The sequence below is a fragment of the Tursiops truncatus genome, chromosome 3 (genome assembly GCF_011762595.2).
Source record: "Tursiops truncatus isolate mTurTru1 chromosome 3, mTurTru1.mat.Y, whole genome shotgun sequence".
In the NCBI taxonomy this organism is placed as follows: Eukaryota; Metazoa; Chordata; class Mammalia; order Artiodactyla; family Delphinidae; genus Tursiops; species Tursiops truncatus.
Genome location: NC_047036.1, coordinates 77,687,184 through 77,701,659, shown reverse-complemented (window position 1 = coordinate 77,701,659; position 14,476 = coordinate 77,687,184). Strand labels below are relative to the sequence as shown.

The 14,476-nt window shown below is 41.3% G+C and overlaps 1 protein-coding gene across 8 annotated transcripts in view; it reads right to left on the bottom strand.

The window, feature by feature from the left end:
* The window catches only part of CAST (calpastatin), a 129,492-nt gene extending 116,100 nt beyond the window's left edge, over window positions 1-13,392 (bottom strand). For 4 of the 8 annotated variants that reach the window (XM_019929667.3, XM_019929668.3, XM_019929669.3 and 1 more), the window contains exon 1: window positions 13,257-13,392. In XM_019929667.3, the coding sequence (XP_019785226.2) occupies window positions 13,257-13,331 (75 nt within the window). In that variant the 5' untranslated portion in view covers window positions 13,332-13,392. Of the gene's footprint in view, window positions 1-12,591; window positions 12,730-13,256 lie in introns of those variants that run through there. The other 4 variants (XM_033853049.2, XM_033853050.2, XM_019929675.3 and 1 more) reach the window with 2 other exon arrangements.
* Between the last annotated feature and the right edge of the window lie 1,084 nt (window positions 13,393-14,476).

Below are 14,476 nucleotides of genomic sequence, written 5' to 3'. Positions count from 1 at the left end.
CCTTTGATCATATCAACAGATATTTTTGTAAAAAAAAAGAAAAAGTCCAAGCAATATTAGACATGTGGGTGAAATCTTTCAGTAGTTCTTTGCATAGAAAACTAGAAAGAAATCACTTTCATGAATGGAAAATTCTTCCCCAGACAAAAGCCTCTCATGGATTAGTGGGTAGACCCCACAGAAAAGCGGGCAGACTACAGCAGCTTGGTGAATGAAGCTCTCTGCAGGGCTCGTTTAACCCAGATGTCCTAGTCAAGAGTTTGTCCACAGTTGAGAGCAATCGGTATTGAGTAATTAATGGATCTTGAAAAAACAGGAGGCATTTAAAAGCCCACATATATATATATCAGAGCTAGATGGTAATTGATAAGTTTTAGAATAATTGGTAAGCAAAAGATTCTTAAAGGCTGGAGTAGGCGGAAGAATTATTCAACATTTGGAGAGAGAATTTGAGAGGGATGGGTCTACAATGACGCAGATTTACCCAATCTGTCTCCTTCCAGAGCTGGTAAATTTAGAACTGATATCACATTCATTTCTTATCACCAATTCTATACCTTTTTCAGATTAGATATAGGTAATACCTAATAACAACAATATCCACTGAGCATACTGTTTTGAGTGCCTCATTTACTTGTAGGAAATATGATTATTCCATTTTACAAATGAGAAAACTTAAAGAGGCAACTGGCTCTCGTCTAGAGCAAGGCTCCATGCTCTCCGCAAGGTCCCACTCCGCTTCCTGCTCGTTGGCAAACATATATTATGATTTATTACCTTAAAGTAAACATGCAGACAGCCTTTTCTCTCTAAAATACAGGTAGATAGATGTTTTACTTAAAAACATTTATAAAGTTGTTTCCCGGTGGTGTTTCAAAATTGCAGTCCTCCAGGTTAACCAACATCATCAGTTATTTGCTTCCACTGAAATGCTCAAATCCCTCACAATTATGCAGTTTCCAAATAATAGTTTGAGAGTGATATATATATATAGCAAATGCTTTTTAAAATGTTGAGATATAATGACAACATAAAAATTATATATTATAAGAATTGGTATTTTGTAATTTCAAAAGATATATTTGCTCTCAATAGAGTAAGCATAATGATATAATGACATAAAAATCACACAATGAAAGGGCAACATTTTTTAGGAACTGTATGGATCATATTTTTCCAGTTTTTTTAATCTGGCTTTTTTATTATAAAAAATTTCTAAGATACAGAAAAGTTGAAAGAATAATACAATGAATGTCAATAGTCCCATCACTTAGATTCAACAGCTATTAACTATTGTTGCCGTATATTGCCATATCTGCTTATATTACGGACAAAGATCTATCTATATTTGTATATGTACCTGCATTTGAAAGTAAATTGCAGATATCCTGAAACTTTACCCCTAAACATTTCATCAAGCATCTCCTTAATTTGAGGACTTTTTCCTACATAAAGCTACAATACATCATCACTCCAACAAAACTCTAACAGAATTAATAAGAATCACCTAATACCATTCAATATCCAGTAAATAGCGACTTTATAAATGAATCATTGCCCTGACCATTTCTTGGGGCTTACTCAATATTCAGGAGTCTATTAATGATATAAAATCAGTTATAGCTTTTCACTGAAATTCAAGGTGACTGATTTTTAAATTCATGGAATAACTGAGTACTTTCCACATACTTTCCATTCTGCTGGTGAAATGAAATGTTTGGGAATGATATATGTCAAATTTGATCCAGCATAGGAACCTGCAGCAAGTCTTTCAAAGAGTGAAGACAGAAAACTTCGTCTACTACTACTACACATAGCTGGTGGGTTGGGAAGAGGTGAGAGAAACATGGAGAAGGGAAGGAGTGATAGGTTGGGAACTGAACCCCAAACCTGAAAAATTTGGGAAGGACTTTTCTGTAAGAGGGGAAAGAAACTAACATGTTCTAAGCATCTCCTTTGTGCTAAGCCCAGTGCTGGGCATTTCCCCTATGTGGTCTCCTTTACTGCCACAGAAATTCTAGGGACACACTGGCAGCTCGTTTTATGGGTAAAGAAATAATGATCTGAAAGGTAAGATCCTCCTCAGTCACATTATGTATCAGGATTATAAGTCTGTGGGCCAGAGACCAGGCTAGTTAAAAGCTAGCTAAAAACTTTTTTTTTTTTTTTTTTTTTTTGCGGTATGCGGGCCTCTCCCTGTTGTGGCCTCTCACGTTGCGGAGCACAGGCTCCGGACGCGCAGGCTCAGCGACCACGGCTCACGGGCCCAGCCGCTCCGCAGCATGTGGGATCTTCCCGGACCGGAGCACGAACCCGCGTCCCCTGCATCAGCAGGCGGACTCTCAACCTCTGCGCCACCAGGGAAGCCCCAAAAGCTAGCTAAAAACTTTTGATGCCCATCAAGAAAGTCTCAATCCAATGCTATAAAAGAGAAAACAACGCCCCAAATCAACAAAACCTTCCTATTCTAAAACTGGTTTGTTTTTATAAAATTAATCAGACACACAAGGCTTATAAGTTTCATTCTGTATTAGAAGCTGGAGAGGAGGCAAAGACAGGAAGTGCAAGATACCAGCCCTAAGGCAGGAAACATTTCATTGGGAGGATAAGGCCCCAGAAGACAGGAAACACTGGAGCCAAGATGAAGATAGATGAAGGAATGGAGTGACAGGAGTTCAGAGGCAGGGAAGATATCAGATAAAAGTTTTGCTATCTTGCCTAAAAAGGAATAATTTTCCAAACTGTTTCCACCTCCTGGCATCACTACATATTTGGTAAGTACAGCTGTCCTTTGTCCTCGTTCTAGAAGATAGCATTAATATGCATAAAATTTTCTGCCATAGCAAACGCATAAACCTGTCAGGAAATCAACAGGAGCAAGGAGCAGTAAATCTTGGAGCTTTGCTCTCACCCAGCTAAGGATTTGTGCCAGCGCCAGTCTTCCACTCTGGAGCATTTGGGGCACCCTCCCCATCGTTACCTAGATACACCCTGATACATGCACAGACAAGGGTATACATCACAGGATAAGATAAAAATCAAACTTCTACACATATTAAATAAGAAAGAAGACAGACAAAAAACGAGCTTCTGCAAATCCAAGCTCAGCTATGAAAGAGCACCAAAAGCTAGTGTGCTTCTGAAATGCCTCTGCTTAATTTTTTTCAAAAAAGGTACTGAGTTTCTTTTAGGGGGTGACAAAAACATTGTAAAATTAAATTGAGGTGATGTTTGGACCACCCTGTGAATATACTAAAAAATACTGAATTGTATGTTTTAATGGATATTTTATGAATTATGTCTGAATAAAGCTGTTTAAGAAAACAGGAAAGGTTATTTGAAAACAGCTTGAAGATTTTCCTTCTGCAACTTGGAGAATGCCAATAGAGGTCAATATTTGCATGTCCAGTGATAGCTGTGGCAAAATCACGAAGCAATGAAATAATCTTGGTGCCCTCTGGACTCTAGTGCACACAGCTCAGCTCCCTCACTGCTCCACCGCTGCACACAGAGATAAAGGCTTGTCAAGGGAAGGGGGTGGGTGGGTTGCTTCCTAAGGATCAGAAATCCTTCACTTAGCTACGGGTCTAATCTTTCAGTGCAGGTCACAAGCGCCCAGAGCACTTTTGGAAACACTCAAACCAGAGTCCGGGAATTTAGATTTAGTTTGTTCAGGGGGAGCGTGGGCACAGATATATTTTCCTAAACTTCCCCAGTTGATTCTAATATGCAGCTAGGATTGGAAACCACTGTTTGGAGAGGAGATCTGTGGGCACCACAACAGGAAGTGGAGGTTTCTGCTCCTCCAATCACCCCACTGAGTCGGCACCCATGGGAGCTTCCCCAGGTCAGGCAGGCCAGCGCAGCTCGGGGCCTCCTGGGTAAACCGATTGCTCAATGCAGGAACCCACTCTCCTGTGTTCAACCCAACATTTCCTGACTAGCCCTATTAATGGCACACCATACCTTCATATTGCATATTAGTCTCTAGCTTCTTAGTAAAGCAAACAAGTTAGCACTTTATTGTATACGCTCCTGCTTACTGATTACTTCATAAACATATATTTTGCCTTTTCAACCAGATGGTAAATTTTTAAAAAATATTTATTTATTTTATTATTTATTTATTTGGTTGAGCTGGGTCTTAGTTGTGGCAGGTGGGCTCCTTAGTTGCAGCTCGCTGGCTCCTTAGTTGCGGTAGTCAGGCTCCTTAGTTGTGGCATGCGAACTCTTAGTTGCCCCCTGCATTGGGAGCGTGGAGTCTTAACCACTGCGCCGCCAGGGAAGTACCCAGATGGTAAACTCTATTATTTTTTTTTTTCTAGTCCTGTGGTGGGGATGTGACAAATAATTCATAATTGAATGACTGCATTTCCACAAACCTCTAAAAGTTCCCTGAGAAGTACATTCGTTCTTTTCAGGTTAGTAAACAAGATAAAAGATTTTAAAAGTTGAAAAAAATAGCTTAAAAAATTAAGAGACAATGTGCAAATTGATATTTCCTGCAAAATCCCTTAAAATCTATTTTTGTATGTATTCTGCTTTCTGAAACAAGACTGTTCAGCAAACAAACAGAGGCCCAAGTTGTAAAGCTGATTTTGCTTTAAGACAGTCTCCCTGGTGTAGATGTGGACCTGTTTGCCCTGAGGTGGATTCCTTGCCCTGACCCTGGTCAGTTGGTGTAGCAGGGATGTGTACTGGCTCCCTCCAGTAGGGTCTCCTGCAGGATGGGCCAGTAGTGCTTTCAGCTTCTGCAGGGTGATCCTGCTTCTCCCTCTTTCTTTCCAGTCTTGGAATGGTAGCAGCTTCCTGAGATTTCTAATCTCTGTTTTGCCTCATCCACCCCAGCTGGCTTCCCAGCCTCTCTGTTACCTGGGTAACCAACTCCCTGCATTCCATTCCCTGACAAACTCTAATAAGACAGAAGGAATGTGGGTCTGAAAGGCTATGTGACCTTCAGCAAATAATATAAACTTTCCGTTTTCTTCTTGTAAAATGGAGGTAATGGTGTCTACCCCAGGGGCTGGCTTACTTATGAAACAAGCTGATATTAATGAGGAGCCTGGCCCATTGCCTCCTTCATTTCAAGAATACAATAAAAGTTATTCCACTCCCTTCTTCTTCTCTGGCATCAATCTGATTGTGGTTAATTATGAGACAATAAAATGAATATGAGAAGTAAGCAAAGGTTTAAGGTTTCATTTTCTAAGGCTGTAAATAATACAGCAGAGAAGTTAGTGTTTTACTTTTCATAAGTACAGAGGAACCAGATTCATCTGATAACTTTATGTTTAGTACTTTGCCTGTCTCAGGACACTGTATTATATTAGTCTCATATTTCCATATTACAAATAAGGAAACCAAGTACACAGGGAATAGATAATTCATTTTCAAACAACATATACCAAGCTGGTCACAGGGATAACGTTTAATGTGCAATTCCTATACTATAAAATACTTCGTCAGGGTGTGGTGCATGTGTGTGTGCATATGTGTGTGTTGGTGGGTCTGGGAGTTGGATAGATAAAGCAAGATAGGCACAATGTTACAATGTTAATAATTATAGAAGGTGATGGGTACATGAGGAGTACATTATATTATTCTCTCTTCTGTGATAAAAAGTTTAAAAAATTTTTGAGTCTTATCTCAAGAGTATGTACCTCCCTGGAGTCACACAAAGGGAATTTCCTAGCCATTTTACTTGTTTTTAATACTGAAAACCCCAAACTAATGGAGAAGGCTAGTGTCAGAGGAAGAGTTCATTTACTAAAAAAATAATCAGTGAGTAGCCACTGTGGGCTAGGTGTTGTGGGGAGAATAATTATTTTTTAAAAGTAAGTAAATGAAAGGTGTGATACATGATATCTTTCTTCTTCTCTAGAAACATTTGTTATCAAACCATAGAAATATAGGATAACCTTCTTTGGGCTTCTCATAAAAGAAGACACATATTAAGGATTAACTGCATAACTATAATTCTGAAATCCCCATATTTCACCTGAACTCCATACACTTTTCTCTAATATTTCAACATTCTGGTGGATATGCCCAGGTGGCAGGGTAAGGGCACACCCTCTTTTTGTCCAGTTTTCAGAAGAAGCGTTGACTGCCTTTCTGCCATGTTTAGCTTAGGGGGTCCACATTCAGTAAGGCTTTCTGAACTTCCTGTAAGTCAAAGATGATGCCATGAGAATTTCAATAGTTACTTTGCTGCTTTTATAGTAGTCATTAGGATGTGCTTGTGATTTTTATCTATGAAAAATGCAAGAAAAAACCAGAAATGTACTATCAGCACTATTTTTGTGTCCACGGCACACAGTATGAAACCTGACACATAGTAGGTGGACGATAAGCAACTGTGAACATCGTTGGCCTTTACCAAATCATTTCTGTGTTCTATAAGTTCCCCACAGTCAGAATGAATTCCATAAATTTTACGAAAACTCTAACCATAGACCCTTTTTCTTCTTGGGTTAAATGACTCTCCCATCTGAGGAGGCACTTACATAAAAGGTACTCATTGGATGGAGTTATTGTACATTTTTCTTAACTGAAAGACACTTGATTTTTTTCCCTTTATGGTAGCTGCAAAGCTTTCTGGGTAAGTTTTTATGAGATAACTTGAAGAACAGAGCTTTAGAATCACATTAATAGGATTTCAATCCTTAAAACAATTTAAAGAGAGGATTCTGGGATGATGGTGCAGTAGGAGGCACCAGGAATCCATCTTCCCATCGAGACAAAAATCTCCCTGGCAGAATGTGTCTGATACAACTATTTTGAAATTCTGGAGTCTATCAAAGACTTGCAACTTCCAGGGGAAGATTTAAATGGTAAGTTTTGGTTAATTTCCATCAATTTCGGCTCAGCTCAGCAGCAGCTGCCCATTTCCCGTTCCCAACTCACAGCAAGCAGTTGTGCATTAGAGCATGCAGCTTGGAACCAGAAAGGCAAAAAGGACTCTGTCCTCCAAATACTGGGGATCTGTATTCTGATCACCGACTGCTCATGCCCAGGGAAAGTGCAGGATCAGAAAAGACCTGAGAAGCTCTTAAGTGTACACTTGTGGCTGAAAAAAACAGCACAAAAAAACAGCCTATGACAATCAAAAACAAAACAAAGCAAAACAAAACAGCAAACCCCGGGGAAGGAGGAGAATTTGATTCCCAAAGCTTTCATATTATTAGATTCAAATGTCCAGTTTTAAACCTAAAATATCACAAGGCATGCAAAGAAACAGAGAATTATTGCCCATTCAATGGGAAAAACAAACAAACAAAAAACAGAAACTGTCCTTGAGAAAGAGCAGATGGCAGATGTACTAGATAAAAACTTTAAAACAACTGTCTTAAAGATGCTCAAAGAACTAAAGGAAGTGTGGAGAAAGTCAAGAAAACAATGTAAAAACAAAATAGAGATATCAATAAAAAGATAAATAACCTAAAAAGAAACCAAAAAAAAAAAAAATTCTAGAGCAGAGAAGTACAATAACTGAAATGAAAAATTCACTAGAGGGATTCAAAGGCAGATTTGAGCAGGCTGAAGAAAGAATCAGTGAACTTAAAGATAGGACAATTGAAATTATTGAGTCTGAGGAACAGAAAGAAAAATGATTAAAGAAAAGTATATAGAGCCTACAGGACCTGAGGGATACCATCAAGTAGACTAACCTACACATTGAGAGAGTTCCAAAAAAATGAAGAGAGAGAAAAAGATTTTTTTTAAGAAATAATGACCTAAAACTTTCCAAATTTGATGAAAAACATAAACCAAGAAACTCAACAAACTCCAAGTAGGATGAACTCAAAGTTCACATGGAGACAAGTTACAATCAAACTATTGGAAGACAAAGAGAGAATCTTGAAAGTAGCAATAAAAAATGATTTATCACATATAAGGGATACTCAGTAAGGTTGTAAACAGATTTCTCACCAGAGATGTTGGAGGTCAGAAGGCAGTGGGACAAGTGTTGGCAAGTATATGAAGAAATTGGAACCCTTGTGTACTGAGGATAGGAAGGTAAAATGGTACAACTACTGTGGAAAACAGTAAGGTGGTTCCTCAAAAAATAGCTATACCAGGAAGCAACCTGAGTGTGCCTTGAAAGATGAATGGATAAGCAAATATATATATATATATATTTCAGCCATTTTAAAAGGATGAAAATTTTGACATATGCTTTAACATGGATGAATCTTGAGGGCATCTGCTGTACAATATTGTACCTATAGTCAACAACAATGTACCATAAACTTAAAAAGTGGTTAAGAGGGTAGATCTCATGTTAAGTGTTCTTACAATACAATAAAAAAATGATAAGGAACACAGATACTTGAATACAGTCCTATGTATTCCAATGTAAATATGTAAATTGAATGAAAATTTATTGGTTAATGGGTATAGAGTTTCAGTTTTGCAAGATTAAAATAGTTCTGGAGCTAGATGGTAGTGATGGTTGTACAAGAATTATGAATGTATTTAATTCCACAGAACTTTACACTCACAAATGGTTAAGATGGTAAATTTTAAGTTATGTGTATTTTACCACAATAAAAATTTTTAAAAACATCAAGGAAAAAATAGAATAAAGATGTGTTGCTTAGAGAAATCTAGTATACCAGTGAGACAGCCTACTCAGAACTAATTTCCCACCAGTTCACCTTGGAATATCAACTAGCCACCCACTGTTTCCACCACCAGCAAGCTACATCATTCTTTAAAAAGTACCTGTAGAATATAATTAACTTTCTGGGAAGTATCAAAATTGATTAAAGAATAATGTCAAGGTATACTCTTAATTTAAGTCTTATTTACAATGGGAAGCAAACCAATTCAGAAACTGTGAAACAAAAGAGGACAGTTGGGGCTTCCCTGGTGGTGCAGTGGTTGAGAGTCCGCCTGCCGATGCAGGGGACACGTCTTCGTGCCCCGGTCCGGGAGGATCCCGCATGCCACGGAGCGGCTGGGCCCGTGAGCCATGGCCGCTGAGCCTGCGCATCCGGAGCGTGTGCTCCGCAACGGGAGAGGCCACAACAGTGAGAGGCCCGCGTACTGCAAAAAAAAAACCCAAAAAACAAAAGAGGACAGTTGTGTGACCTCCATTCTCCCAGCACCCTAAAGCCTGTGCCCTTTTTGCAGAATATGTAATTTGCATTCCTTACTCCTAAAAGTCACTGCAGTCAAGTGGTCTGTCCTGCCAGGGAAGGCTTGTGACAATCTTCCCAGGCTGGCCACAATGATGGGGCCTCCCAAATGACTTGAGCTCCTTGATCACGCTGCCACTGGACCGACAGGTCTAATTAGGCTAAGAAACACCTTTAATTAACATGGACTACTAGAGTCAACTTTTGACCCAGGAATGTGATTACCGGTGTCAGCCAACCAAATTTACCCTCTTTCATGCTTCATCATTACCAAGCTCATCAGATGTTCTTGAAATCTAGCTTTGTAAGTTGGTTTTTTTTTTTTTTTTACTAAAACCACATAGTTCTTCAAAAGATAAGATCAATAATATTGATGGTATTCAATGCGGAAATGTACATTGTAATGTTTCATTGACTGGCTTTATAGGTGGCAGTCCCTTAAACAAAACACATCATAGATACATCTTTCAATTATTTTATCTTATTCTGCCTAAATTTTTAAAGTTAGGTCATTGCATTCATAATCTTTTTCAGTAAAGGATCCCAGTAAAAATATTTTAATAACAGGATTTACCAAAAGCATGACATATGTAATATATATAATACATACATACATATATTATATATAGTGTGTTTTTGTATAAAACTTTTGTATTAATAAATTGTATAAATATTATATATAATAGTATCTAATACTATAAATTATGTGTATATATATATATATGTTATAAATTGGCTCCATATATCTCTAGGGGATTATGGATGGGCTTTTGTGTGTGTGTATGTATATTTTGTTGTGGGAAAATGGTGCACAAACTTTCATTTAATTCTCAAAATGGGCTGTGGTCATCCCCTCACAGCCATCAAACGAAAATGGTTAGAAACCGATGTCTAGAGCTATACTGTCCTAATACTGTAGCCATTAGCCACTCAACGCCTATTGAGCACTTGAAACGTGTCAAGTGTGAACTGAGATGCACTCTAAGTATAAAATACACACTGGATTTTGAAGAATCAACATGAAAAAGAAAGTGTACATATCCCAATGATTTGCACATTGATTGCATGTGAAATAATAACATTTGGGATATAGCGGGTTAAATAAAATATGCTATTAGCATGAATTTCACCTGTCAGCTAATGTGACTACTAGAAAATTTAAAATTACATATGTGGCTCACACTATATTTATATTGTACAGCACTGGTTTGGAAAAAGTCAAAGCTTGATCACAGGCAGGTTGCTGATTCTAGGAGGTTTCTACTAGCAGAAAAAAAAAAAAATTAGAATAGTTCCAACACTGGATTATAAGAGAGGTTTTAGCAAAAAATGTCAGACTATGCCTAAACATAACAGGGTTAAAAACATAGATTTAAACTACTTTCATCCAGATATTCCAGCATAATTTCCTTTAGAGAATCATGAATTTGGAAGAAGACTGATGTTAACTCTAAACCATCCATATTAACTGCCATCCATATTTGCAGATAATTCATGTGATGCATTTTGATAAGAACCTTAGAACAATAATGACTCAAAGCAAACTTTTGCTTTTAGCACACCAATAAGATGCTACATTTAAAAAAACCCAGAAAATGTAGTAGGAAGCATTCATGAAGAAACATCTCAAGGGAAACTGGAATTTCCAATCATTAAAGGTATATGGGGCACTGTTGGTGGGAATGTAAATTGATACAGCCACTATGGAGAACAGTATGGAGGTTGCTTAAAAAACTAAAAATAGAATTATCATATGATCCAGCAATCCCACTACTGGGCATATACCCAGAGAAAACCATAATTCAAAAAGACACATGCACCCCAATGTTCATTGCAGCACTATTTACAATAGCCAGGTCATGGAAGCAACCTAAATGCCCATTGACAGATGAATGGATAAAGAAGATGTGGTACATATATACAATGGAATATTACTCTGCCATAAAAAGGAACGAAATTGGGTCATTTGTTGAGATGTGGATGGATCTAGAGACTGTCATACAGAGTGAAGTAAGTCAGATAGAGAAAAACAAATATCGTATATTAACGCATGTATGTGGAACCTAGAAAAATGGTACAGATGAACCGGTTTGCAGGGTGGAAGTTGAGACACAGCTGTAGAGAACAAATGTATGGACACCAAGCGGGGAAAGCCACGGGGGAGTAGCAATGGTGGTGTGATGAATTGAGTGATTGGGATTGACATGTATACACTGATGTGTATAAAATTGATGACTAATAAGAACCTGCTGTATAAAAAAATAAATAAAATTCAAAAAAAAGGTATATGGGTATGGTACTTTGATTCATGAATGTAAATAGTCTTCACCAACCCTTATGTGGTACCTATTATCACCCACATTTTATAGATGTGGAAACAGGTTCAAAAAGGTTGATTCATTGCCCTTTGAGAACAAGAACTCTGTCTTGTTTTCCACTTCGAGGCTACTACTGGGTCTGCCACTTGGTAGGTGCTCAGTGAATGGCCATTGGCTGAAAAGGGACATTTTACTGATTCCAACACAACGTTTCTCTCTAAATACTGTCTGATTCCAACACGATGTTTCTCTCTAAATACTGTCTTATTACAACACCCTTGCTTTTCCCAATACCACATGCCGAGAGAGGTGTACTTTAACTATTTTTTTAAGTTCTCACCATAAATCAATGGGATATAAATATTTTTATTCTTTCTGTCAACAAAATTTGTGGTTTTTTTTTTTTTTTTTTGGGAAGCATCGTAATGTTAAATCATGCTTCCTGGAGGTTCAAAACATTACAAGTACCAGCTTGACTGGATATCACACCTAGTTGGTTGGACAAGCATTCAATGCACTAAACAAACGGAACATCTCTGTCCCTCATCCAAGTAATAAAGTACAGAGCAGTGGGCTCTCTCTCTCTCTCGCTGTCTCTCTCTCCCTCTTTCTCATTCTCAACAAGGGTCTTGATCTCGGTTGCTTCTGCTCCTTGGAGTTTTGGATTTTCTCCTTGAACCCAATCCCAGCTGCCTCTTCTTTGCGCTGGAGAATGCACGTCCAACAACATGCCTCTAAAAGTTTTGAGATTTACTTATGACTTAAAAACAAATACTAGATCTGAGCTCTTTCGATCTGCGCTCTTTCGATCTGAGTCTGAGTTCATCCAGGAATCCGCGTCCAAGGGCGGAATTCCTCCAGCAACAATTCCTGCTCCATTCAACTCATGAGCGTGAGCTGAGTCTGGTGCGTCTGCTCACACCGACTTGCACGTCGGGGCTCGCTCGCACATACCACCACAGGGTAGGTCTCAGCCTCTCCCGGAGCCTAAACTGAAGGTCTGAGAAGACGTCGCACCTGGTCCCCACCCCTTCCCCGCCAAACCCTGCACAATAACCTCTCCTGCACGCCCAGAAAAGCAAAGCCCACTCCGTTTCCGGTCCTGCCCAGGCACGATCGCTCCAGTTTACCGTCATGTACCACCAGCTTGCGAATGCCATGGCGACAACCGATTTGCTCTGAGTCGCGCAGCGGAGAAACCGGCGAGGACACGGGGTGCAGCGCAGCAGGGGCGGGATCGCACTCCACCAGCCCCGGACTTGGCTGGCGCTGAGCTTTTCAAGCCCCACAGCTGTCAGCGGGGGAGGCACCTGGGCGAGGCCTACATCGGCCCTGCCCTGCCGGGTTGACCCCGCCCCGCCCAATTTGGCGCAAGGCTGGTTAGGGCAGAAGTGTTATTTTTCTAGGCAGCCACGCCCTGCAGCCCGGACTTTACGCGGAAGACCCAACTTTTAGTTGAACTACCTTACCCAGTTCGGGGTCCCGAATGAAATGTATTACCCTTTTATCCTCAACCGCCTTTCACCCCAGTCTCATCAATCAACTTTTCCCAACGCAGGCGAACTCCAATCTGGCTTGCTCCACGCCCAATACACTTGGCCCAGGCCCGGCAGTACCCAGCCACCTCCCGTCACCTGCCCAGAGGCAGGTTCTGAGTCCTAAGTCCTTCTCAGGCTCGGGAGGGGGCGCACGGGGCAGCAGGCCAGGCAGGCTACCGCAAGGAGGCGGCCCACGGCTCCGGGGCCGGGGTCCTCCCCGCGCTCAGCCCTGCGGCTCCGGCACAAGTGCCACTCACCTCCTGAGTGTGGCGGGCCGCCGCAGCGCGCCGGGGCCGCGGGGAGGCGACGGGCTTCTGGCCCGGTTGGGACATGGCGAGGCCGTGGGGAGCGCAGACTGGAAGGGAGGCCCGGGCGGGGAGCGTTAGGAGCGAGGGAGGGAGGGAGTGGAAGGGCTGGCGGGCGCGCCCCGTGAGGCAGCTTTTCCGACCCAGCCCCGAACCCGCGCCGGGGCTCTGCCTCACCCCTCTGGGCCCTCCCCTTCCTGCCCGCCGCTGGCTGTGCCCGGGCTGTAGCGGTCCGGGGCTCCCGGCCTGCAACTTAACACCCTCGGCCCCGAATCTTCTCCCAGTGATGCCCCCACCTCCACCCTAGCACTGCTGGGTTCCCCGTGGCTCACAGAGAGGAGAGGCTGGAGGTCGCGGGGTTCCTCCTTCGACTTGCCCAGACTTGGCTTGCAGTTGCAACGGGAGAGCGGGACCCGAGCGTGGCCCGTCTACGCCTCAATACCCCACCGTAAGAATTTCAAGAATTAGACACCTTTTCTGCAATCTGCCCTGGTTTAGCTAGGAGAAGAATTTACCAACTGAAATCGGGCCCAAGCCTGGGCCGTCTGGATTAGGAAGCGGATTAACAAAACCAAATTGGTGTGTGTGTGTGTGTGTGTGTGTGTGTGTGTGTGTGTGTGCGCGCGCGCGCGCGCGCGCGTGTGCGTGTGTGTGCGTGTGTGTGCGTTTAATGATGTTTTATGTGGAGGAAGCCTTAGGTTCCAATCGAAACCGAAGAACAGTCCCAAGTTTAAGCCCCTATAGGCTTTCTGGAGACTGCCGAATTTTGTTTGGGAGGCTGGATTGCTTTTGTCTTTGGTTCATTTTAAACAGCACTTCCTGGTTTGGGGCTGTGAAATGTAACAAGCCTGAAGTGAAATATAACAAGCCTGACTAGAAAACGCTCCTCTGCAGCGATTGTCTGCCTGTAGTTGCTGCCGGTTTGTGATCAGATCTGACAGAAGAAAACTTGTTACCCTGCAATGACATTGACAGTTTGGGATTCAGGGTCACTGCTGCCTTCCATGTTGTGTTTTAGACCGTTGGAGAGAGAGGGGGCAGGTTGTAAGGAAAGATTGGTCAATGGTGCATGGCATTTGGCAGAATCGAATTCTTGTTTCCTTCCCCCTTCTCATTTTTAGGGATTCGAACTTCCGTTTATTCAAGGGACTGGCTAGCCTCATTCTTGATGG